Genomic DNA, 26,628 nt, shown 5'->3' with positions numbered 1-26,628 from the left:
TGTCATGGGCAACGCTAGACGTCGTGATTGACCTTAGGATTACATTGATGGATTCATTTTTGTTTTTTTATAATAAAAGACTTGTCAGCAGCCTTTGTTGTTTTTTTTCAATGAAAAGATTTTTTCTAAAAGTCTGGAATTTTTATCTGAATGTATTTTCACCATTTAGTTAATGGGTAGGGGTACAAGTACCCCTTACTCATTCACAAGGGGGGTGGTGCATTTGGGTGCCCCTTTATTAAAGGGGTGCTCTGATGCAAATAAGCCCCCTGCCCGCACCACCACAACCAACGTCCCAGGGCTTGTGGGGAAGAGGCCGTTGTCCCCATCGGCACAGGGACAAGGGGCTTTTCCAGGAGCGACCCTGGAAAAGCACGCTTCCTGTGAGCAGAATAGCCGAGCCGAATGGCGCTCAGCAAACGGCAGCGAGTGAACTGCTGGAGGTTTGGCTCAGCCGATCCAGATGTTGATTATAGCTGATGTACGGCTGAATTCAGCCGTACTGAGCTGAAGTGAATAGCCGAATGTGGTTCGGCTCGGTTATTCACTCGGCTGCCTTCAGCAGCTAAGTGAATAACCCTCTTAATGTCCTTGAAACAAATGCAAGAACAGCCTACCTGTTTTGGTTTTCCTTGTTTCATCCAGACTTTGCTCCACTCCACTAGTATATCCCACTTTATTTTTTTATTTGGTGATCTAGAAACCTTACTTTTCTGTTCGTATTGCAGGAAATAAATTCTCGAACAGTCTCCATGCTCCTTGGTGTCTCTCATAAAAATTGAAGTAAAGAGGCACCAGTGCTACCATTACATTATTTGGAAGTTCCTTGCATTTCCAAAACAGCTTTAGGAGCTGTCAGTATATAATAACAGTGTGAACACTTTCTAAAGATGCTAAGACATGTGGTATGATGGTCATATGCACAAGACAACTGATCAATTGACAGATAATCTGTACATGTAGTATATTCATTTGACAATGGATGCCACACTGTGTTCTACCCAGACCCAGGATATATCGAGTCTTAAGCATAACAAGTCTTAAGCTGGCTATTCACCAGTAGAATTATTTTTGGAAAAATTTTATATTGTAAAATGTTTTCGATTTTCTAATGTTTAATAGGTTTAAATAAACAATTGAGTTCAAACCATAGTAACAAAAAAAATTCAAGGAGTGGGATAGAATTTTTTTCTCAAAAGAACAAATTGCTAACAGTAAAGGTGGTTTTTGCTCCAAAAACTCCATTCATTCCAAAATTAAATGTTAAAATCAAATGCAATTTCAAACAACATTCTACAAGTTTCTGATGGCATTATCAAATGTTCCGAAGAGATTTTTAATTTGAAAATTCACCATTGTATACCAAGGTTGTGTCTAAAAGCAATTTTTATTTTCAGGCTTGGCAATAGGTCACTCATCTGCTAATGGTTTCAGATTATCATACATATACAGAGGGGAATTTATCAAAACTGGAGCAGACAAAATCTGGAGCAGCTGTGCACTGCAACCAATAAGCTTCTCTCTTTCATTTTTAAATCTTAACTTAACAAACTGAAGAGAGAAGTTGCTTGTTTGCCCTAGGCAATTGCTCCAGATTTTCTCTGCTCCAGTTTTGATAAATTCTCCTCACAGTATATCTATACCATAAATAACTGAGCTAATCATGTTAGTAATCTATTTTTTGTAAAATAATATACTTTATCTAAACTATACATAAACATTTTAAAGCATTGCATTTATTTTTTAATACTGGACTTTTTCCTAAGGTGTGTGTTTTTATTTACTATTTAACTTTTTTGTGAATTTCTTTACTATATAACCAATAGCCAATGTGTAAAAAAGCCTGAACTTTAGAAAATGTGGCTAATTTGCTGGTCAATCAGACAAGGCAAAATTGCTTTGTCCCATCTTACAATAAGCACTATGAACAATAAACAAAATCCCTGCTATCAGTATAAAAACCATCAACTATTTTGGGAGTGTAAATTCAATATATGTGTTTCTACCATTTTATAGTACATTCCATTACTGGTTCACAGAATGGGAGCCGCATGATGTGCAATCAAGAACATTTTCCCAACCACAAGTAGGTCTTCAAACATCCACCCTTCTGTCAGTATACATGCCTGAATGAATACCTGAAGTGTATGAATTTCCCATTAAAAGTAATTAGATATGTGTAAGTATAGCTTCTGTAAATAATACACCTTATTTAAAATTAAACTACATTAACATTACAGAGCATTGCATCAATTTCTTGACTACTGAGCCAATATCTAACGTGTGAAACATGTTTTATTGTGTAGAATAAGTGGCTAATTTGCTGGTTCGCTAGACAAGACAAAATTGCTTTTTCCTGTTTTACAGTAAGCAGCATGACCAATGACAAAATCACTTTATCATAAATAATAAGGCAACCAATTATATTGCTGTATACAGTATATTTTCCTTCAGTATTCAACTATATTCCCTAACTTGGGGTTAATGTATTAAAGACAAACATGCTGTTCACTTTGCAAGGGAATTAGCATTTTGCAAGCTCCCTTAGGTTAGTGAATGTGGTGAAAATCCACTTTACAAAGAATACCAAATTATGAGAATGGAAAATAAATAAAGTAAAAAAAAACTGTATTTTCCCTTGAAAAGTTAACAGCCCATTTGTCCTTAGTAAATAAACCCAACTGTGTTCAGGAACACCAAAACCCATGTCTGAACACATCTATGCTGCTACCAGTATGCATGGTTGCATGAACACCATGCATTCCCCATTAAAAGTAATTTGATATAATTGAGGAGAGTTTCTCTATGAGGTAAACTTGGCAGACATGACTTATGTTTACATATGTTAATGCACGCCTTGATATCTTAAAAGATTTACCAGCATAAAAACCTGGATCGTAAAGTACTATATTAGCATGGTCTGAGTCTCTTTGTAACCCTGGGAGCAGAACTGACCTTTTGCACACTATTTATAACTTACCACTCCTTATTTAGCATAATGTTGACCAATGAGTCAACTATAACAAGGTGTTGAAGTACAGACACCAAAAGATCAGATGACAAAGCTGTTTAACCTGACTCTTGTAACATAGGTTGCTTTGTAGGACCGTGTATGACAGAAACAGTGCAAGTGAAAATCAAAGCACTATAAACTTTTAATGAAAGATATAATACTTACAACAATCACCTTATTGCTCCAATTCTGCCACTAGGCTAGTGTAAAGTCCTAGTCTGTTGACTTGTCAAGCTGAGTACTCCCTTGGGTTTACGAGATGTAGATTTAAGGCACATAGGGAATCTCCAACAAGTCAGATACAACTGGCAGAACAGAGGCATGGAGGTGATTTGCACATAGCGTGCTCCACTAGACCAGACAGCTCTTTTTTGGTTAAAATTAACTTTTCTGAGTAACAGACCTTTGATGTCCTCCTGGTGTTAGGCCCTTCAGAATGTTGTAAAACTACCAGTCATTAACCACAGAGTGCCATGTAGCACAGATTATTTAAGTTGGAGAGAAGATTAGAACTGTGGCAACAAACCAGGTAATGGTAATGTTTAAAAGGTTACTCTGATAACAGTGTGGCGTAAGAACAGGAGGTTTCCCTGTTTGACCACGCTGCCTGTTTCTACCACTAGACCCCTTTTATTCATGCACATTACTCATAACTGTTTATACACTCCTGTTTTCTCCTAATTGTATGTCTGTTCCTCAATCACCCATCTTCATAACTCAAGAGAAATAGTATCAAAAGAGTAAAAATTAAAATAGCTTTCTAAAGATGCAAAGGAAACATACATCTCTGTTAATGCTTTCGTATTATAATATGATTAATGATAATTTGTAAGAATAAATTATTATAAAATATAAATGTTAAGATAAGATGTAGAATGAGCAGGTCACTCCGAATTTTCTGTGCTAGCAGTTTTTGGGTTTTAGGGCCTGTTCACATGAGTTTCAGGTCCTGATCAGGTCCTGAACAGGTCCGGATCTGCAGACGCGGTGCTATTGATGCAGTGCGTTTTGGCCGCATTTTGGCAGCGTTTTGGCCACATTTTTGATGCGTTCCAATGAAAAAAAAAAAACATTTTTTTTTTGCTGGAGTGGGGCTGTTAGTATGTTAGCTGCAGTGCAGTGCGTTTTGGACGCGTTTGCGTTTCCTGACCGTACAAAATGTGACATGCAGTATTATTCTGTCGTAACCTGAACGGACTGCGCACGTGAGAACTGTAGCCCATAAAAACACATAGGGATACATTGGGATGCATTTTGAGTGCAGGAGCGTACGGATCAGGTCAGCACACAAAACGGGCGTCGTGTGAACAGGCACTCAGACTCAAACTTTGCTCCATCAGCAAATATTGGTAATTCGGGAAAAAATTAGCTATATGGCGGGGGGGAGGTTGGGTTATTATGCAAGGGACATCTGGTTAAGGCTTCTCCTTAACTTCCCAGATGCTGTACTTTTTAAATTATTTTAAAAGTGACTAGGAATAGGTGAAGAATAAAGACGATGTAAACAGTGTCTTTACTTTTAAGGCTTTAGGGCAGTAGAAGACAGTAGCAGCGTGCCATCAGTTGTGGACAATGAAGTCTCTCCCCAGACATAAAGCTACCTTTGTATCACATACAACATATAAACACCAATTTTGACTTTCATGTACAAATTGCTGTGAATGGCCTCCTGAACAAGATTTAAAGACTCCAAACAGTCACAAATGGGTACTTGAGGTTTTTCTTGAAGATCATATCAGTGTGGTAAAAGCAGCTTGCAAATTCTTGTATTATGTATTGCTCATGAGGGATTGTAGAACCAAGAAGCTCCAAAACAGAAAACTGCTCTTGGTTTCAACTTGTAGGATACTGTATAGATTATGACAGCACTTTAGTGATCTCCAAATGTAAAACATGAAGCTTTCCCTAGAAAATGCAATTCTTTAGAGAGAAAATATGTAGCAGTGATGATGGAAGCAAAACCTATAATTTCCTGAAAAGTGGTATTCTGTATTAATTCACGAGGTGGAGTTTTGCCAGCAGAGCAAAATTTAATGGTTACCTCCGACCCAGAAGCAATTATAATAGTGCAGCCACTAATGCCATTGAAGAGTTTGTGTATGCTTTTTCTGAATATACAAGTGATTTACATTTGATCCCCCATAAAGTCTTTTGTGATGTATACTACACTGCATGCTTCCTGCACACCTGGTAGACAGTCTAGTGGCCAACTGAAGAATTGCATGAGGCAGGTTGACAACTCTGCTACTAAAGCTGCAGATACACCTTTTTCGTTTGCAATCGCGTTTTTGTCCTATATTCGTAAGGTTAGTGGGGAGTCTACAACCTGAAATACTGTACAAGTGTGCGATGTTCACCTTTCCAGCATGCTAGAAATCTTTGGTTGACTGTACGATTTTCCCACGGTTGGTGGTGTTTTCGTATGTCAAAATTCATACGATTAACACTGCTCATGCGCAAACAAAAATCCGTGTGGTCGATTAACGAAATTCGTACAGGTGATTTCTGCTAAAGACCACTAATTGAACTGTGCAATGGTCGGGGCAGGATGGGGCCTCCGTACGAAAATCGTACGACGGTTCGATCATCGGACGAAAATTATCGTCCAATGATTGCAAGGTGTATGGACACCTTTATGGTGAGCAGTGGCTTAGGATTATCAGCTTGCAACAGAAAGTACTGTAAAGCTGGCCATACACCTTACAACCATCGCACAACTTTCGTTGTGCAATGGTTGTAAGGTGATTAAAATTTCGTACGATCTGCACGTCTTGGACAGGGCTTGCCGATGATTGCAATGCTGACCGCGCAGTGTGCGCTTGCGCATATCGGCCCGTGCGGCATTCGTCTTCCAAGCACGCCACCAATCTACGATTTTCGGTGGGTTTTCCAGTGTGCTCGGAAGACGAAAGTCGCTGCGCCCTTAAAGTAGAAGCGGTCGCATGCTGCCCATACACCTGCCGATTATCGTACGACCGCAGGATCACACGCGATTATCGTACGATAATCGGCAGGTGTATGGGCACCTTTACAGGCACGATCTCCAGGTAAGAAAAATGGCAGCAGATTCACAAAAAATGATTTACTTAAGAAAGCTGTAACCAAGCTTAAAGATAGATTTTTGGGGGGGTTTGCACACACTTTAAATACATTTACCGTGTTTTAGCAATATCATTGGTGACAGTATAATTATGTGTTGGTTTGTTAAAGGAAATCTCTGGAAAAATGGTTTAACATGGCTTAACATGTATATTTGCTACATAAACCTGTCTGTATTTTCGTATTATTAAAATCCCTTTTCCATTTCAGTCTGTAGCCAGCTATACTTTTCAAAAATTGCCAAATATTAAAATATTGCTTTCTTGTAACCATAGTAACTATGGTGATGTAGAGGATTTTTTCTACAATGTTTGCATAGAGAACAGCCCTGAAAAGGTCACTTCCTGCACATATGATTGGCTCCCTGACTTTTCCAGCAGTTTTTTCTTAGTACTGCATTGGTACTTATCAATTATAACAAGCGGACCCTTTAATTTTGCACTCTCTCTGTCCTTATTTTTGGAATGGCCTCTTTGTTTCTAAAAAGCAGAAGCAGGTAAGAATCTATAATTACGTTTACTCAAATTCTTACAGTTAATACAACTGACAAAAAAACTATTATTTTTTTGTAAATATATAAAACTTCTCTTTAAGACATATATATTTCTCTTCTTTGTGGGGGGAATAATCTTTGACTTTTCCCAATGTTTTGCAATACAGTAATACTTGTTTACTTGCTAAGATGTGATTTTGGCTTCCCTGGGTTATAGCGTTTTGCACAATATCAATAGCTTATTGTATAAACATCTCCCCCTCTTTCCTGGGGCGGATTCAGGAGAAATCAAGTGGACAGGAAAAGTGTTATTTCCAAGGATTCTGCACACTTGGGGTTTCAGATCAGTGGTACTCGATGGGCACTGCTAAATCATATGTGAGAAATTCACAGATACAATGAGCTTCCAAATTAAGGATGGGAATGCAGGAATATTTTCAGAGACATTGTGGTGCCAATTAGCAAAAAATATAGATGAGAAGAAAAGTCAGTGGAGTTGAGACTATAGCATAGTGAATAACAATAAATAGGGTTAAACTGTGTTCACGTTGAATAGCCAAAAGAAAAAAGAAAAAGCAACATTGAATGATTATTGAAGTGAACGCAGCTTCACCATATTTACCAAGCTCAATCAACATTCAGTTTGCAAAGGAAACAGCCTCTAGTACTTTTGTAAATCATCCCCAACATGTGTGTTTTCCTTTACATACAAATAAATTATTCTGTTTTTTTGTACCATTCAATAAATTGGGGATACATATGTTAAAACTAATTTTATTATCCCGAACTTAGCCGAGCGGCTCAGCCGAGCCGAACGCATATGCCTCAGCTAGGCTGAGCCGCGCTGAAAGCCGAAGCCGGCCGAGCAAGGCCGGCCGACAGCCTGCTTCTGACAGCTGGGCGGAGCCAGCAGTGATGTTACGGTTGGCTCCGGCCACTTGCAGAGAGATCAGCGTCCCTGGTTACCAGCTAACCAGGGACACTGATCTCCAGACAGCAAACTCTCACGGGCACTCCGGGAGTCTCCCGCTCCCGTCCGCCAAGGAGAGAAACACTGCTTTTTCTTTTTTTTTATTTACGGAGCCATGTCAGAATAGAAAAAAAAACAATCTTGGCCATAGGAACGCATTGCCAGATTCCTATTGGCTATTTCAGTTTACAATAGCCAATAGCAAACTAGCATTGCACCCGCCCTCTGCTGCAGTTCTCCATCAGGTCCACCACTACTGATTGACAGCAGCAGAGGGCGGGTACAATAGCTAGTTTTCTATTGGCTATTGCAAATTGAAATAGCCAATAGGAATCTGGCAATGCGTTCCTATGGCCAAGATTGTTTTTTTTTCTATTCTGACATGGCTCCGTAAATAAAAAAAAAGAAAAAGCAGTGTTTCTCTCCTTGGCGGCCAGGAGAGGGAGACTCCCGGAGCGCACGGGAGAGGTTTTTTTACTCTTCTTTTTTTTTACGGCAGCAGAACCGCCAGCTAATAGAAAACAGTTGGGTGGGGCTAGCTGTCACTGCTAGCTCTGCACAATCGTTTTCTATTTATTTTTTTTCTACTTTTTTTACTATTTTTCTGTTCTGCTCAGCGGCATTCGGCTATTCACTCACTGCTGTTCGGCATCTATGAGAATGGACCGAACAGCAGCGAGTAGCCTGCCGGAGGTTCAGCTCAGCCGATCCAGATGTTGGATCGGCTGAGTCGAACTCCTTCTGCACTTCGGCCGACCCGAAGCCACGCGAAGCCACCCAATGTACGGCTGATTTCAGCCAATATACGGCTGAAATCAGCCATACCAGCCTGAAGTGAATAGCCGAACAGCGTTTGGCTCACTTCGCTTCAGGTCGGTCATTCACCTACGGCAGCTTAGTGAATAGACCCCATTATTTCTATAAAAAGTCAACAGCAAAATGTATAATATATAAATAGATTTATATATAAAATATTTTTGTAATTATTCATGCCTCCCATCAATTAATATTTAATGAAGAATAAAAATATAACTTTACTGATCTTGCTGAAAAAAAAGGCTGGTAGGGAACTGTTATAAAACAAGTACTTAAAAAGAAAATGCTTTGATTTTTAACGATGCAACATTTGCGGTATTAGAAATAAAACCTTTAGGTGGCAGGCCAAAATAGTTTACAAGCCACCATGCTTATTAATAGGCCTGACTCCTCTTTGCAATGTCATGTGTAATGTTAATCCTCATACTAAGTCACAGAGTCTCAAATGTCAACTGTCACAAGCTGTTCTGCTCTTCTGCTGCACACATCTAACAGCAAGATGGAGAGTTTTGAAGAAAATAATGGAGATAAAGATAAACTATTGGAACCACCAAGTGCAACCGATTTGTACACAGAGGAAGATGATGTGAAAGCTACAATTAAGCCCCGCTTATCTCCACTTCCCAGAAGACGAGCATCATCTGTATCTTCGGATGATGGGGAGCTGGAACCACCACCTACAGTTACAAGAAAGGTGTCTTTTGCAGATGCTTTTGGCTTTGATTTAGTTTCTGTCAAAGAGTTTGATACATGGGAAGTACCAATTGTATCACAAACTTTTGAAACAGAGAGCACCAACATTGAGGAATTTTATTTAACTCCAAGCTTCATATTACCTTCAATTGGTGGCATAATGGAAAGTCTGCACACAAAAAAAGTGACCCTAGAATCGGTGGATTTTATACCAGGCGTAACAAGTATGAAGGGGATTATAAGAGTGCTTAATTTGTCTTACGAAAAGCAGCTCTATGTAAGAATGTCTCTTGATGACTGGCACAGCTTTTATGATCTACTAGCAGAATATATTCCTGATTCTTCTAATGGGAAAACTGATCAGTTTGGTTTCACTATTTCATTAGTTAGCCCCTATCAAAAAGAGGGTGCACGGGTGGAGTTCTGTATATGCTATGAAACTGCCATTGGTACATTTTGGGATAACAATGATGGATGTAATTATGTGCTAACATGTCAGAAAAAGGAAAAGTTTGTGGAAGTTGATAAACCTTCAGAAGATGTAGCAGACAAAAATAAGAAAAGTTGTCTTAAGCCAGCAGTAAGGTAAGAGTGTTATGTGTATAACACATAATATGTAGCTCTCATTATAATACATTCCTTTAACCTTCCAGAACACAGAGAGGTGTAAATATAGTGCTTTTTGTACTATAGGCTGTAACCTTTGCTGGTGATCTTAAACACAAGCATATGCATCTGGATGAGCATGTAGTTATAAACATATGTTTGCTAAATCATGTACACGTCTGTGACCAGTGTATCTGTGTGATATCTGTGGTCACCTTCAAGGGTCTAAGGTCACATAACACTGTCTCTAAGCTGCTGATCAGTAACAGTGTAAAGGAACTAAATGGCTAAGCAATGTTTACAAAACCTCCAACCACGACAATGTAATTGTTGTAGTAAATTAGTTTTTTTTTAACCCCTTCATGACAGGCCCTTTTTTCATTTTTTGCACCCATGTTATATTCCACATTTTAGGCCTGAAAATGACGTAAAACCCCCCAACATTATATATTTTCTGAATGCCAAGACCCTATAGAATAAAATGGTGGTAGTTGAAAATTTTTATGTTGCGCAATATTAGCGCAACTCCTTATTAAACCCCAAAATTTAGTGACAAATGTAATTAAATGCCCCAAAACACAACAAATTACCCATTTTTTTAATGAAATATAAAAGATGAGGTTACAACGAGTAAAACGATACCCAACATGTCCAGTTTACAGATTGCGTGTGACCGTGAAACGGCGAAAAACTGCAGTACCCCAAAAAGTCAATAAAAGACACTTTAAAAGCCCCCACAGGTCATCAATTTAGAGATACCCCAAAATACTGGCCCTAGAATTATTGCTCTCACTCCGGTGTGCACGGCGATACCCAACATGTGTCGCCGGGAGTCTGTTTAAACAGCCCCGATGCTGGCGACGTACACTGTACGTCGTCAGTCACGAAGGGGTTAAAGTCGAAAAATATAAAAAAGATTGACTGAAATTACTTTGGATACTAAAGCCTCCATCATCACATGTAAGGACAGCATAAAACTTAATTATAGCAATCTTATACAAACATGCTTTGGTATATTCTGTGATACTGTTATTAAATATAGCAGGAAGCTAATAGTAATGCTACTAAAATACAAATAATCAGTAACATTATAACAGATAGAAGATACTTATATTTGAACTTTGTCTTTTATGATGCTGAAAAAGTATTAGATTTCTGAATATGTATTTCCCAAATGAATTTACCTGGGGCTGAGCATTGTCCTGTTATGTGCAAGTGTATTTCTCAGTTCAGTGTGACCAGAGTAGTACCACTATATGACTACTGATTCACTAGTTATAGGACTATAAACTTTCAATGACACTTTATAATGTATTGTATATTAAGTGCTAAAAGTCCAGAAAAAAATCCTTAAAGTAAACATTTAGTATAGGTGCAAAATGTGCAGAACAAAATGCTTGAATTAACTTTTTAGAATAGACAAATATGAGCCTGAAATTGCTGACCTACTTTTACAAATGCTAGTAAACTTGCTGTTAGGCTGACCATCTGGTATAAGTATGTTACAGACCTGGATCATGCATGCATATCTGGAAAGTCAGAGGTCCTTATCTGTATACCTGTTTTGCATTAATGACTAAACATTTTCAAGTAAGAAAGTGAGCATAACAGCCATGGCTTCTTTTTTAAAACAATAAACTCTCACACACTACATTATTGACCAGGTTATTGACTTACTAGATTGCAAAGCCAGGATCAAGATAGCAGCCCGGCACTTGCAGTTTTAAAAACAAGCAAACAGAGTTCATTTTTAAAGGATAACTGCAAGAACGAGCAGCAAAGATCCTCGAGGACCTTTGCTACTTTATCTGCTGGGTGCCCCACAGACTCTTCTCCTAAAGTTAACAATTTGGAGGTTTGCTAGGGGAAGGGAAAGATGACCCCATAAAATATAATTCTACTAAAAGTACGGCAATCCATTAAAGAAACACTGTCACCTTGCCAATTCAGGGCAAAGTGACATTTTCAAATAACTGTCCCCCTTGACAAACGAATACCTTACCAGCACTCACCTACTGCTCCCTCCTCTAGCGCAGTGAACAGCCCCTAGTGCTTCTGGGTGTGGGCAAGCATGTGACTTCCTCTCATGCAACAGTGTGTAGGTGTAGCAGCCAATAGCTAGGCCCAAGGAATGCCAAATGATAAAAGGAATTATGTCACAGCTCTCATTTTGCAATCAGCACCAGCTGACATAGGTGACATTAGTGCTGGGTGAAACAGAGGAAGACGTGGTGGGGTAGTGCTCGAAAGGTGAATATCAGTGGGTCGGAGGGGGCCTCTTTGCAGAGACACTTGGGTAAGGTAAATGTGTCACTTTAAGTAAAGTTTATGTAGCTTATGGTGAATCACACAGACAAAGAAGTCTATATGTGCCTTTTGGTATCCTTAATTAGAAAACCATTCTGTCCTCCACCATAGAAATCCTTTACTCTACCAATGCAAGTACAATTGAAGGTGGTCAAAGAAAAGAAATAGAGATATTTACAATTATGCAGCGCCAACAAAAATTATGTGAACAAATATCAGTGACTGTACATTGTAATGTGTATCGTGATAAATTATTGAAAAGGAAGGCTGCAGCAAAACAAGACCACACGGGGCAAAGCCTAAATGTTTTTTCGATTATTTAAAACTCTGACATATGAAAAACAGACTAACAGACCACCACCAGAGAATGGTGTATAATGTGACAAATGCTCCATACTGAGCCTTTAGTCCAATTGGGCTTTGTCAGGAACCTGGAGTATGAATTAGTTCAAACTAACAGATTTGCAGCAAACACAGGACAGCACATTTGTATTTCTGGGTTATTTTGATATGAGGGGTGTGGTACAAGAGCCTACCTCTGCTTAATATTTGTATGCAAATATATATTGACAATTACATTCAATATAACATATAACATTGCAGCAGTAACTTTTCACTAACAATGTCCTACAGATGATCAATGAATAGATTGATTCTGTCATGTTGCACGTGTTTGAAAATCACTCAGTGTAATAACAAGCACTTCTCATGTTTGTAAATGCTTGTCATTACCAATTTGTTACCACATATGCTGCCTGATTATTGCAATGTTCTAAATAGTTAGAAAATGTGACCTTTAGCTTTGTTCCAGAGAAACAATGCCAAACTTTGATTTCTTTGCAAGTGAGTTGTCAGGTTAAAGGAGAATTATGATGTGAGTGCTTTTCACTCACCTCATAGTTCTAGCCGACCAGTGACAATGAGACTGTCACAGGTCGGCTCAGTAGATCGGTAAGTGAGCGAACCCATAGCGGCGTTCGCTCACTTCTCGATCCTGTCACAGCTCTCTGCCGTGACAGGGGAGTGGCTGGATTCCCCCCTCCCTGCTCCGATCCTCCAGCGCTGACTGGCGGAACGGACGGGGGAGGGGCGGGTACAGCTGGCTCTGCCTCTAGATAGGCAGAGCCAGCTGTCACTCACACAGCTGGGTGGATCCAGAAGTAATTGTCGGGATCCGCTTCAGCTGCGGCGTCTCAGTATACCGCAAGCTGTAGCTCGCGGTATACTGCGGGGTCTCAGTATACGGCGAGCTGCAGCTCATGGTATACTGAGCTTAGGGTGACGGGAGGACGCTAGTTTGTGTCCTCCCATTACCCTAAGGAGAACTATGGGGAAAAGCCCTAACCCCATAGTTCTCCTTTAAGTTTCAGTAGTGAGGATTTTGCATATATATCTCACTACTCAGAATACTAGGATGAGTCATTCATTATACCTTTGAGGACAGTAGAAATATATTTTGTCACTAAGAGGTCAAAAAGGACCAAATCAATCATATGATCATATGATTTGTATGTAGGAATGCAGCCATTCCTATTGACACACACTTCTGATCTGGAAGTTGGGCAATAACATGTCCAAATCCATTGACTGAGCTAGTCTAGATAGTTGTCCCAATGAGCCCTGTGGAAAATATGGTGAAGTGCATTTGTAGGCTTTACACATGGCTCTGCACTTCCTTAGCAGCTTGGTAGACTTTGCTGCATCATTTACAAGCTACATTGCCCATTCTTAAATTGATCAATTATGTGTTTGAATGAAAGCTTTAATCATTAATGGAGATGGATAAAGCATGTCACTGGTGCAGCAAAGCAATTCTAGATGCCAAGAAAGCCCTAAGAGGGAGTGAAAACAATGTTTCACCAATGCAAGCAGCATATGTATTTGTCTATACAATTTTAATCAAGCACAAGATCTAATGGATGCACTAATCAGTCTAGTGGCTGTCATGCTTTCTTCATTATATTTACTATTTCATTTTCACAATGGTAATATAATAGTTAAAGCAGGGCTCAAAATTTCAAGTCCTGAGTTAATAGCCAGGCCTTAAGAGTTACTCGCCACCAGTTGCCCCACCTGACCCCTACCCTGCCCCGGCCTTAACTCCGCCAGTTCAGTGGTGTGACGCAGAGTACAGAGATCAGTAGCAATGCAGAGTACAGAGACTAGCAGTGTGGCACACTGTACAGAGACCAGCGGTGTGACGCACAGTACAGAGACCAGCGGTGTGACGCACAGTACAGAGACTAGCGGTGTGGCACACAGTACAGAGACCAGCGGTGTGACGCACAGTACAGAGACCATCGGTGTGACACACAGTACAGAGACTAGCCGTGTGAGGCAGAGTACAGAGGCCAGTGGTTCAACGCAAAGTACAGAGCCCAGTGGTATGATGTACAGAGGTCATTAATGTAACACTAGCCGTGTGAGGCAGAGTACAGAGGCCAGTGGTTCAACGCAAAGTACAGAGCCCAGTGGTATGATGTACAGAGGTCATTAATGTAACACGTAGTACAGAGCTCAGCAGTATGATGCGCAGTACAGAGGTCAGCAGTACAGAGGTCAGTAATGTAATGCACAGTACAGAGGTCAGCAGTATAACACACAGCACAGAGGTCAGTAATGTAACTCACAGTACAGAGGTCAGTAATGTAATGCAAAGTACAGAGATCAGCAGCTTGACGCACAGTAAAGAGGTCAGTAATGTAACGCACAGTATAGAGGTCAGTAATTTAACGCATAGTGCAAAGGTCAGCGGTGTAAGGCAGAAATAACAGAAGACTGCCCTCTTCCTCTCCTGGTGGTGGTGGGGGGTGGTACAGGAATGTATCCTCCATGTCCAAGGTGAAGCCTCCCTCCTGTCCTGCCTCTCCCATGCTGTCCTGCCAGCCTGCCAATTGTATATCTGCAGTCTTCCTCCCAGCCTATGGCAGCTGATGGCAAAGGAAGCTGCAGGTGGCCGGAGCAGCCGCCGGTGTAAGTGAAGACAGCCAAACTGATTCTTCTCCTTGGCCGCTTTGTAGCGGCAGCGGCAGAGGAGGAGAAGATAGAGAACCGACACGTCGATCGCCGCTGCTGAACTGGCGATCGCAGCTGCTGAAGTGACGGCAGTTTCCTCCCTGAATTTGCACTCGCCCCCATGCAATTTTGAGCCCTGAGTTAAAGTATATATAAACCCGAACATTGAACTTCTCTTATTTTTTCTCTTATTTTTCACTTATGGTTTGTTAAATACAGTATACCAGTGAAAGCATTTTTTAAAATATCTGTTTAATATTTGTTTGTTCAAAAAATACCTATTGGTCATGCCAAAAATGTAATGCTGTCCTGTGTGCTCTGCAGCCTTATCTCAAACAATACTATCAAGAAGTATGTTGTGGACTACAGAGAATAGTCCACGACATATGGGAAATAGGAGATGGGGACCTGTTCTGTAGCGCTAACACACTTACTGTCCTAAGGTGACAACTCTACCCTATCACAGATACAGTAGTCAGCAAGCTCCGCCCAATAGTTTCCTATTGTCCGGCGGCTCTGCTGCTGTCAAAAAAAAAGAAAAAGAAAAACTCTCCCGGGCGCTCTGGTCCTCAGGTCCCTTCCTCAGGTCCCTTCCTTTTGCCCTGAGGAAGGGACCCTGCGTGGCCCTGAAACGTTGGCTGTTTGACTATTGTGACACGTTTGTCCAATAAAAAGGACTTATTTATTTGAATTATCCTGAGTGCTGGTGACCTATTTCTTCTATCTTGTGTTTTGCACGGTGCCATCCGTGGGAGGTACTACAAGCACCTTTTATCTACTGGCCGGGACTGCTGAAAGGTGTGCGGAGAGCACCCTCACCAATTGCAACCTGTTGTCACCTTAGGACACATGTCAAACTCAAGGCCCAGGGGCCGAATCCGGCCCACCAGGCCATTTCCTAGACTTCTTTCTTTCAGATCTAGGTATTAAGTTATTACTAAAACCAGTGATAATCGAATGCAGAGGCAATTATGATAAAGAATAGGTACATTTATATAGTCTTACAGATACCTTTGAGGGCAACCATAATGTTGATGCGGCCCATGATTAAATTGAGTTTGACACCCCTGCCCTAGGACAATACATATGTTACTAGAAGGATAACCAGGTGAAAAAAAAGCCTAAAAAAAAAGAAAATGAATGCACCATTGCATCTAAGGCTGGCCATACACTGATTAATTTTTTCTGTTCAACCTGCGGGATGAACGAAAAAAAATAGACCCGATTCCTCCAATAACACAAACAGCATGTTGATCGAGGAATCCCGCTGTTTACATTATATTCTGAACGGTCCGCTGGCACCTGTCAGAATACCTGATCAGAGCAGGCAGCTCATTGGCTGCTGGCTCTCATCGTTCGTAAATGTTTTCGATCAGCTGGTTGAGGGATTACAGCCCCTACACGGTTTGCAAATTTCGTCCAGTTCCTCACAAAACGGCCAACATTCCAACAGTGTATGGGCACCTTGAGGATTGATATATTCTTTCTGGTATTAGATACACTATAATTTAAGAATGCCCCAATAAGAAACTCATTGGCTAGTGTTTGTCTCTCATGCCACATGCCACCTACTAAAAAATCTGTAGGAAACATTCATAACTCACGCAGAACAATATTCATGTTTCAGTTACATAATGTTTACTACAATTAAATAAAATATACAAATGAAAAATAAAATAAACTATATGAGAGCATGAAAGCCTGTGTTGTCATTGGAAAAAATAGCTTTGTTCTATGCACTTAACAGACTCAGGTTTCTAGTTCTCAGGGCTTGTGAAATATGTCAGTCAGCTGCTTGAAGATTAATGCAGGTGGATTTAAAAGTAGCCTTTCAGTGCTTGGAACTGAATTAAAAGCATCTAAAGAAAGAACAGGAAAAAAAATCTAAAGCAGCAGTTTAAATAGAAAGCCTATGTTTGCGTGGGACCCCTCTGTATTAAAAAGGAAGATTCCACACCCATTACAAATTCAACCAAATATGATAGTTTGAAAACACAAAAGCAGAAGACAGGGTGCAAAGACCTTGTGCAGTAAAAACCATATACACTTTATTAAATAGAGGTAAATTAACTCACAAACATCAACCAGTGGAACAGCGTGACTTGAGCCTGTGCAGAGCATCTTAAGCTTGGTATACACAGTTCTATGTTTTTCTTTCAACCCGCCAGCTAAACGAAAAGAATAGAACAGACCCCTCCTCCAGACATATCCCCCATTGTTTCCCCTGCCGGCCACTGACAGACTACCCAAACAGAGCCAGCAACTGATTGGCTGCTAGCTCCATTTGGACAAGAATTTCCCAACTTGCTCCTTCGAGCAGCTGATCGAAGGGATGCCGGGTGGAAGGGTGCCAACAGCAGCACCCATGCAGTGAATTTCATCAAGAACTGACCAAAATTCAAATATTGTATTGCCTATTTTACAGCTGCCTGTGGCCAGGGAATATGCTGTGTGGGGACATCTTATGATGTTTTCTTGACATCTCTTTTTGTTACATTGCACTCACCATTACTGGGGGTTCACATATGCCTTGCCTGAGTGAGTAGTTATCAAAAAAAAAAAATAGTGACAAAAACAACACATTAAACATCTGTCCTTATCTAGTGGTGTTTGACCTTTAATGTGACAGCTTAGTTTCTTCTGATATCTGAAAGCAGCAGCTGAACTAAACGTATTAATGATCGGTACTTGGTATCATTACCAACTATCATATTAACTCAGCTAAATATATTCCAGGTGCATCAAAACTACCTATGTAGAAAGTCTTGCAGGTAAGGAAGCAGCCACAGCCTGTTTAGATTAGAAAAGCCTGTTTCCTGCCAGCCAGTTGAAGAAAATGACCCTTGTTCTCTGTGTGGAAGCAGTGGTCTCTCTGCAGAGGTCTGAGCTTGAGTTTTCCAACAGGGAGCATGAGCTATACCAGCCTTTCTCAACCAGGGTTATGTGAACAGGGCTCCTGATGTAAAAGGGGGGACTATGATGTGAATGAGGGGGACTCTGATGTGAAGTGGGGCTCCTGATTTAAATGGGGACTCTGATGTGTAAGGTAGAGATTTTGATGTGAACGGCATAGCCTATATCTTGTGTTTTTGCATGGGGTTCCCCCTTGAAATCCATACCAGACACCTATCTTTGATAAGGGTCTGGTATGGATTTTGTAGGGGCTACATGGTATTTTTTACATTTACAATTCTTACATTTTAGACTGGTGTGCCTTAAGATTTTGCACTGAGCTATACTGATTGCAGAGATAGGGGTCTTACTGAAAATACAACTGCTCATTGAAAGAATTATGTACAAATATTCTGTAATAAAAATAACATCTTGAAGACATTCATAAAACAGCCAGAACACCTGGTTCTTCTGCACCTATGTTCCCCCAGAAAAGGTGATGACATGCTGTATGGGCAGGTTGATATCGAATCTCTAAATTAATTTTTTCTTAAATGCTTCCAATCAGGGGCATAACTTCTGTACAAATCATGGGGTACCCTGGCAACTTATTTCCATTTTACTCAGCACTTACTCAGCCATTGGATTATACTGCATCCCTAATAGCCACACCTCACACCACTGCTATTGCTACACCTCTGATAACATCTATCTTAACACTGAGAGGCAGTCAAAAGCAGTCCTTTTATTACAATGGTGGTCAGCACAGAAATATTCCTTTTAGCTCATTGGTGGTCCTGTCCATAAAATGTCCAAAAAAATGTCACACATTCTAATATTTCATTAGACAGCCTTTGACTTGGATTACAGCACGCACTCGCCATGTCATCATTCCAATAAGCTTATGCAATGTCACAAAATGTATTTCCGTCCAGAGTTACATTAACTTTTTTTCCAAGATCCTGTAGTGATGAGATGGGAGAGTCGAACCACTGTGTAACATCTTCTCCAGTATATCCCAAAGATTCTCAGTGTGGTTAAGGTCTGAGCTCTGTGGTCAATCCATGTATGAAATGGACCACTCTTTCACAACTGAGCCCAATGAATCCTGGCATTGTTATCTTGGAATATGCCTGTGCCATCAGGGAAGAAAAAATCCATTAATGGAAAAACCTGGTCATGCAGTATATTCAGGGAGGCAGCTGACCTTATTTCTTTGGGCACATAAAGTTGCTAAACCTACACCTATTATCCAATGGAAGGCCCTTACCTATTTGCTTAAATCCAGCTGGTGACTATTTTTTTAGACAGGCAGTGTACATTGATGATTAGTGCAAAGGCCCTGTTATGCTTTGCTAGACAGTGCAATCACAACCATGTTATATATGGATAGCTACCGAAAACATTCACTTGGCATACATTGGTTGTCTGTGCAAACACATGAAAAATTCCCTGACTTTAGCGGTCAGTAAGTAAATATGTCCAGAATTTATGGTCAGTGACGAGCAAATAATTCCTTGCTAACTCGCTATTTACTAGGCCTTTGAGTCATCACTCTCTCTATTCTCCAACACTTGCTGATACCCAATATTTTGTTGGTTGCTGTGGTAGAGGAAGGAGCAGCTGGGGATTTCTGGAGAGGTGAATGTAAAGTAGTTTGGGGAGAGGGCTTTATATGCCCAGAATGGGAAAGATGACAGTGTTTCCTTAACAATCCAGTTTTTAACCTTTAACAGACTTATTATTCTATTAATTGGTGACATTCTCTGTCTATCCAAGAAAGTATCCAAAACCCATTAAAAACCCATGAAACCATTAATTAAATCTTCGGCTACCCTTCCAACTTGTTTTTTATACTGTGCTAATTTAATGTAAAGGTTTCTTGATTGTTTTAGCTCTGCTCATACCTCTTTCATTACATAGTTACATAGTACTTGAGGTTGAATAAAAACACAAGTCCATCAAGTTCAATCTTTGTGTGTCTGTGTGTGTGTTGTGCGTGCATGTGTGTATATGAGTCCCTGCGTGGTCTTTTTTTTAAGTGTACCTATACCCCTTGTGGCAGTGAATGGCAATGCCACGGTGTAGTATGGCAAGGGGCTGAGAGGTTCCACAATGTGAATACTAACAGGCCTTGAGCTGAGGAAAGCTGCTAAGGACTGTATTTCCATGGAAAATCCTGGGACTATCACACTGGGAGTGTGTGGGACAGCCAGATGTCAGTGAGATACAAACTGTTTCGGCTCACTTCACTTTAGATCGGTCATTCACTCGGCTGCCCTCGGCAGCTTAGTGAATAGACCTCTTTGTCTTATATCTTTGATCCTCCAGCCCCTTATTTAGTTTAGTTGCCCTTCTCTGGACTCTCTCCAGCTCCAGGACATCATTTCTGTGGATTGGTGACCAAAACTGAACCGCATACTCAAGATGAGGCCTAATAATGACTAATAACACCTTCCCCAATATCATTAATAAACAGGTTAAACAGTATTGGGCCTAGCACAGAACCCTGAGGCACGCCACTCACTACCTTAGACCAATCTGAAAAAGAGCCATTTATCAATACTCTCTGGACACGTTCCTGTAGCCAGTTCTCTATCCATGTACACACCATTTCATCTATGCATATAGATTTAAGCTTGTGTATTAAGCGTTTATGTGGTACTGTTTCAAATGCTTTTGCAAAATCCAGATACACCACATCCACTGGCTTTCCTCTATCCATATGTCTACTCACCTCTTCATAGAATGTTAGTAGGTTGGTCTGATAAGAACAATCCTTCTTAAATACATGCTCATTATACCTTTGTGATGAACAAAATCCACTAAATAGTCCTTTATCATTCCCTCAAGCAGTTTGCATACTATTGATGTTAGATTGACTGGTCTGTAGTTCCCAGGTTGGCATCTTGAACCTTTTTTGAATATTGGTACTACTGAAGCTTTACACCAATCACTTGGTTCCATTAAGTATAGAATCCTTGAAAATGAGGAGTAATGGCCTTGCTATAACATGGCTGTGCTCTTTAAGTACCCTGGGGTGCAGGTTATCTGGGCCTAATGATTTATTTGCATTAAGTTTCTCAAGTCTTTGTTGAACCCCGACTACCATCAACCACTGCGGTATCTTACGCATTAAGCTACTCACATTCTTATCTCCATTAAACCCGTCTTTTTCTTGAGTATATACTGAGGAGAAAAATTAATTTGATACCTCAGCCTTCTCCTGAAGTCCAATAAATATTTTTAAAGTCTTTTTGAGGTTTGCATTATAATCACTTTCTGTAAAGTGAGGTTGTTGGCCTCACACCAGAAAGACAGAATGGAAATGTGTATTTCTGGCTCTTCTTTGTGACATGTCCATCATGGGTGTCTCTAACAGCAGCTATGACACCTCTGGCAAAGCTCTTAGCCAAGGTTAAAGTGGAAAGACACATATTAACTGAAAGTTGGGAAACACCTTGGCAATCATGAGTAATATTTACTCTCATAGTAGTTGTGAATAATTGCTTGTTTATAATTGTGCCAATGATAGGTTATGGTAACAATGCCAGTAAAACTTACAATCACTGTGTTATTAAGGGTTGTGATCTCTGTGCCTATCAAGGTGTATAATTACTATGACAATACAGATACATTTTTTAATTGTCCCAATTACATTTGTAATCATTGTGCCCACGCAGAAAGTTGTCCCTGGGCAACTGACAGCTTTAATTGGCGTGTGAATGATCGTTGAAAGCACAATCAATTTTGTGAAATGTTATGGCTTCTTTATAAGCTGTAATCACCCAAATATGAGAGCTTCTTTGTGTTGAACATTTTCTCTGTGCTGTTGACAGTGACAATTGCTTATCATTTGCTGGTGAGGAGCAGGTTTTGTGTAATATTTTGTGTTCCATACTTTTGTAACACACAAATTGCATGTGTATCATAATTAGATACATCATAATGATCTATCATAATGAGATGTTTAAAGGTCTCCACCTTTAAACATCTCATACGTGAAGGAGTGCATAGCATAAATGTATCCAAAGCATATACTGAGGTAGAAAAAATATCAAAATAACTTTCTTTCTCACAGAACACAATTTAAATACACTAAAAATACACTGCAGGGCCCGGCACCATGTTTATAACCATACGCTCATATATTATTGTACCCCATTTGCAAAATATTAGCATTTTACAAACAGTAAGGAGCACTGTTCATCACATGTACACAAGATTTCAAAAAGTCATCTATTTGTGAAAAGGTCAATGATTGTTGCATCTTTTTATGCAGTAAAACCTATTTAATAACTGACTGATCTGATAGTGACAGCTGTCACCTATTCAAGTTAATGATCAGGTGACAACAGTTGCATATAAACTCCTGCACACGGCATGTAATGATACCTGATATGATTACATTCGGTTAGGAATCAATCACTCTCCCTGTACGCAATGATTGTGTATCCAGGGAGAGTGTTTTCTAGCCACATGTAATAATATAACATATCATTACATGTGGTGTGCAGGATGCGCTGGAGGACCGGAGGGGGGGAATCCCTGCAGGGAGCCGCGACTGACATTCACGGCTCTCTGCAGGGACAGGATTGAGAAGTGAGCATGCGACGCAATGTGTTCGCTCACTTCTCGATCTATTGAGCCGACGTGTGACAGTTTCATTGTCACACGTTGGCTCGAACTATGAGGATGAGTGATTTTCAATCACCTCATAGTTCTCCTTTAAAGTTTGAAATTTGGCGAGCAGCCCCCAAGGGAGAGAAAAATTTGTCGAGTGGCCCTCAAGGGAATTGAGTTTGAGACCCCTGATCTAATGCCTTGGTTCTCAACTGGTGGGTCGTGACCCAAAAGTGGGTCACAAACCCATGTTCAGTGGGTTGCCACATGCCTTCCACTTTTCTAGGTGAGAGACTCCTCAGCCTTCCCCTATCGCATCACCATCAATTCTCGCGCCGAGCAGCCATACAAAATATGCTGCCTGGCCCTGCATGTCAGCTTGGAGGTGGGGAGGGCTGAAGTATGGCCAAACGGGAGCTCCATCCATACATGCATTGCTTACAGCTCCCACATGTGCCCTCTACAGGGCGTGCAAGGGAGCTGCACAAACAATGCACATGTGGATGAAGGTTCATCACAGCACAGCAGCCCACACTGGACCCCAAGCTGAGGATCTACTTTGGTTCCCGATAAAGTAGGGAGACTGGGTGGATCTTTAAAAAAAAGAAAAATAATTATAATTTTTTGGGAGTATGTATGTGTGTGTGTTTGTGTGTGTGTGTGTGTGTGTGTGAGAATGTCCGTGAGTGTGTGAGATTATGTATGTGGTTGTGTGTGTCTGCCAGTGTTGTTGAGGGTCCGTTCACACTAATACAGTGCGTTAATCGCAGAGTCCCATGCTATCAATGCACTGTACCATGCAATCGCACCTACTGCACATTCTAGTGCAGAAGGTGTTTTGCGTTGCCATTAAATGACACCCCAAACGCACCTCCCACCCACAGTCCGATAGCCTGCACCCGAATGCCCAGTACTGCAATGCCATACATTCCATTGCAGTGCAACTTAGGTCGCGACTAAATGGCCCATGACAAATGTGGGTCCTGAGGTTACACAGGTTGAGAACCACTGATCTAACTGGTTATGGGCAACACAAGCTGTTCTAGTTTGAAAAGTGACACACAAAATTAGGTTCAATAATACTTATGTCTAAGGTTAAAAAAGATAATTAGATAAGTGCTACTCTTCTTTAATACTCAATTTCATCAATACATGCTCTCACGTTTTCTATGTGGAAAAGTTTAGTTCATTTACCTCCATGTGCCAATTAGCTTACCTGCAACCTAATTTTGTGTGTCACTTTTCAAACATAACCAGTTAGATCAATGGTTCTCAACCTGTGTAACCTCAGGACCCACATTTGTCATGGGCCATGGGAGGGAGGGGAGGAGATCACTTCACAGTACACTGAGGGGGGAGAGAGGGAGGGGAGGAGATCACTCCACAGTACACTGAGGAGGAGGGAGGAGATCACTCTGCAGTGCATCAAGGAAGAGGAAAGGGAGGAGAACACTCTGCAGTACACTGAGGAGGAAGGAGGGGGGAAGACCACTCCACACTACACTGAGGAGGAGGGAGGGGAGGAGATCACTCCACAGTACACTGAGGAGGGAGGTGAGTAGTTCACTCCAAACTACGCTGAGGAGGAAGGAGGAGAGGAGATCACTCCAAACTACATGGAGGAGGGAGGAGATCACTCCAAACTATGCTGAGTGGGAATGAGGGGAGCGGAGGAGATCACTCTGCAGTACACTGAGGAGGAGTGAGGAGAGGAGATCACTCCAAACTACACTGAAGAGGAGGGAGGGGAGGAGATCATTCCGCAGTACACTGAGGAGGAGATAGGGGAGGAGATCACTCCATAGTACACTGAACACTGAGGAGGAGGGAGGGGAGGAGATCACTCTGCACTACACTGAGGAGGAGGGAAGGGAGGAAATCACTCTGCACTACACTGAGGAGTGAGGGGAGGAGATCACTCCAAACTACACTGAGGAGGAGTGAGGGGAGGAGATCACTCTGCACTACACTGAGTAGGAGGGAGGGGGGAGATAACTCCGCACTAAGCTGAGGACGGAGGAGAGGAGATCACTCTGCAGTAGACTGAAGAGGAGGAGGGGAGAAGATCACTCCGTAGTACACTGAGAAGGAGTGAGGGGAGGAGATCACTCTGCACTACACTAAGGAGGAGGGAAGGGAGGAGATCAATCTGCAGTATACTGAGAAGAAGGGAGGAGAGGAAATCACTCCGCAGTACACTGAGGAGGAGAGAGAGAATGCCCGCACTGTGCAGCCACAAGTCATTAACCACCTAGACATTTTCTAATTTTTGCACACATGTTAAAATCTTAATTTTTGACTAGAAGAATACTTTAAACCCCAAACAATTATATTTTATATTGTTATGAAAAAATACTCTAAAACAAATCTTTTCAGGTGGAAGGAGCACTGACTAGCTAGACTGATTCCCTTTTGTTGGGCAAAATCTACCTGTCTCCATTGTTTTCTTACACCTGCTCAGGGACCATTTAATTGCTGAAACAGGTACTATCTGCTATCTTTAGACAGTGGCAAACCAGTCATCTTTCACATATCCCTTCCCTCTGTTTTAGCCCAGGGGTTGGAACACATATAACATTAACGTGCTTCTCCTAACTTTCCACATCATAACAGTTGACAACTCTTGGCACCTTTCTCATGACATTTCTTCCATATATTTCCATCATGGGTACTCTCCTGCCTTATCCTAATCCTTTTCTGCCAAAAGTAAGCCCACCCACTCCAGGTGTATGGCTTCTCACCAGGATCATTTTTCCCATTCTTCCAGTTTGGAGATACCTCTGCTCACACAGCTGCCCAAACGGCAACCAAAGGTGCATGCTATAATTGCTTGCCCATACACTGGCATATGTTCCCATTTAAAAAGCGTCTTATTGTTTCTAAGCCAATAGTGATGAATGATTTTATTTTTATCTGGTTCCCCACAGTCATATTACAAAGCTTGGCAATTCTTTGGTGTGCTATGATGTGCTGTGCCAATGGCTACATAGCACACAACATAAAAAAATAATCCCAAGAAAACTTACTTCTCAGCAGAAATCAGTAGACTCAAACAGAAAGAGCTTGACGTGTTGCATTTGCACAGCTGCACCAACTGTGATATTTAGCTCCAATTGCAGAGCTTTCCAAGAACTCAGAAAACATGCGTTTTAGGGCTCCTGCCCACTTGTATTTGTCAACAAAGATGTTTTTAACAACAACTTACCTTTGCTGGGGTTCTCAACATCACAAAGTAAATCAGCCAAAAAAAAGCTCCTTGCATGTTGTCTAATTGAGAGCAGGTAAGTAATTAGCAAAATATTAATTAGATGTTTTATTTTTTTGTCTCTATTACTAGGTACCTACTTTCTTTTACTGTTTAATGCTACCACATTCCATTATAAATTACTCTTTAACAATTTATTGTCATACTGACATAAAAGCATTATGTTTTTTAAGCACCTGCTTTTTTGTCTTTGGTTTTAAATGAAGGCTAAGAGATGTCCCTACTTCATCTAAAGCATAATTAGATGTTCATGACATAGGAAATACAATCAGTGACACTGCAATAATATAGGAAGCAAAAAATATACTTCACACCCTTTACACAGTCAAACCCATCACAAGTTTCTTTGCCACTAATAACTGATTCCTCTAAACTGAAAAGGATTACAGATATGCTGATAATTCTGCCTGAATAACTTCTAATTTGTTCTGTATAGACACAAATGTGTCACAGGCGCTTTTATTTAAAAATCACTATTTCTTTGTTGTTAAAATGCTTTTGTTTTTCAGTTAGAACAGTTGTAGTTCTAACCTTATAATGCCCTTGTTTGTGCCATCTCTAGAAACAAATTAAACAGTTCAAAATAATGTAGTAATTTAGTTTGGTTCTGTTTCTTCAATACTAGTTGATAATAAAATTAGTCATCACTTCTGTAGTTAGAAAATGATGCATATACAAGCCATTAAAATTAAGCATAATATTGTGATACAAAATTTTATAACTTTATTGGTAACATTCAGATAGTGGTAGAGGAAGAACCTCATTATACTATAAAATTATATTTAAAATTATGCGTGTATCCATTTTATTTAACTTATTATTATTTCATTTAATTT

At 40.5% G+C, this 26,628-nt stretch overlaps 1 protein-coding gene across 1 annotated transcript in view; it reads left to right on the top strand.

Moving 5' to 3' along the window:
- Positions 1-8,836: 8,836 nt before the first annotated feature.
- Positions 8,837-26,628, top strand: part of PPP1R3A (protein phosphatase 1 regulatory subunit 3A) — a 49,275-nt gene continuing 31,483 nt past the window's right edge. The window contains exon 1 of the mRNA XM_018561376.1: positions 8,837-9,669. Coding sequence (XP_018416878.1) covers positions 8,837-9,669 — 833 coding nt within the window. The remainder of the gene's footprint in view (positions 9,670-26,628) is intronic.

The sequence above is a fragment of the Nanorana parkeri genome, unplaced genomic scaffold (assembly GCF_000935625.1).
Source record: "Nanorana parkeri isolate BGI_ZX_2015 unplaced genomic scaffold, ASM93562v1 scaffold520, whole genome shotgun sequence".
Lineage (NCBI taxonomy): Eukaryota > Metazoa > Chordata > Amphibia > Anura > Dicroglossidae > Nanorana > Nanorana parkeri.
The sequence above is the reverse complement of the archived record's forward strand: the minus strand, read 5'-3'. Positions and strand labels throughout refer to the sequence as shown.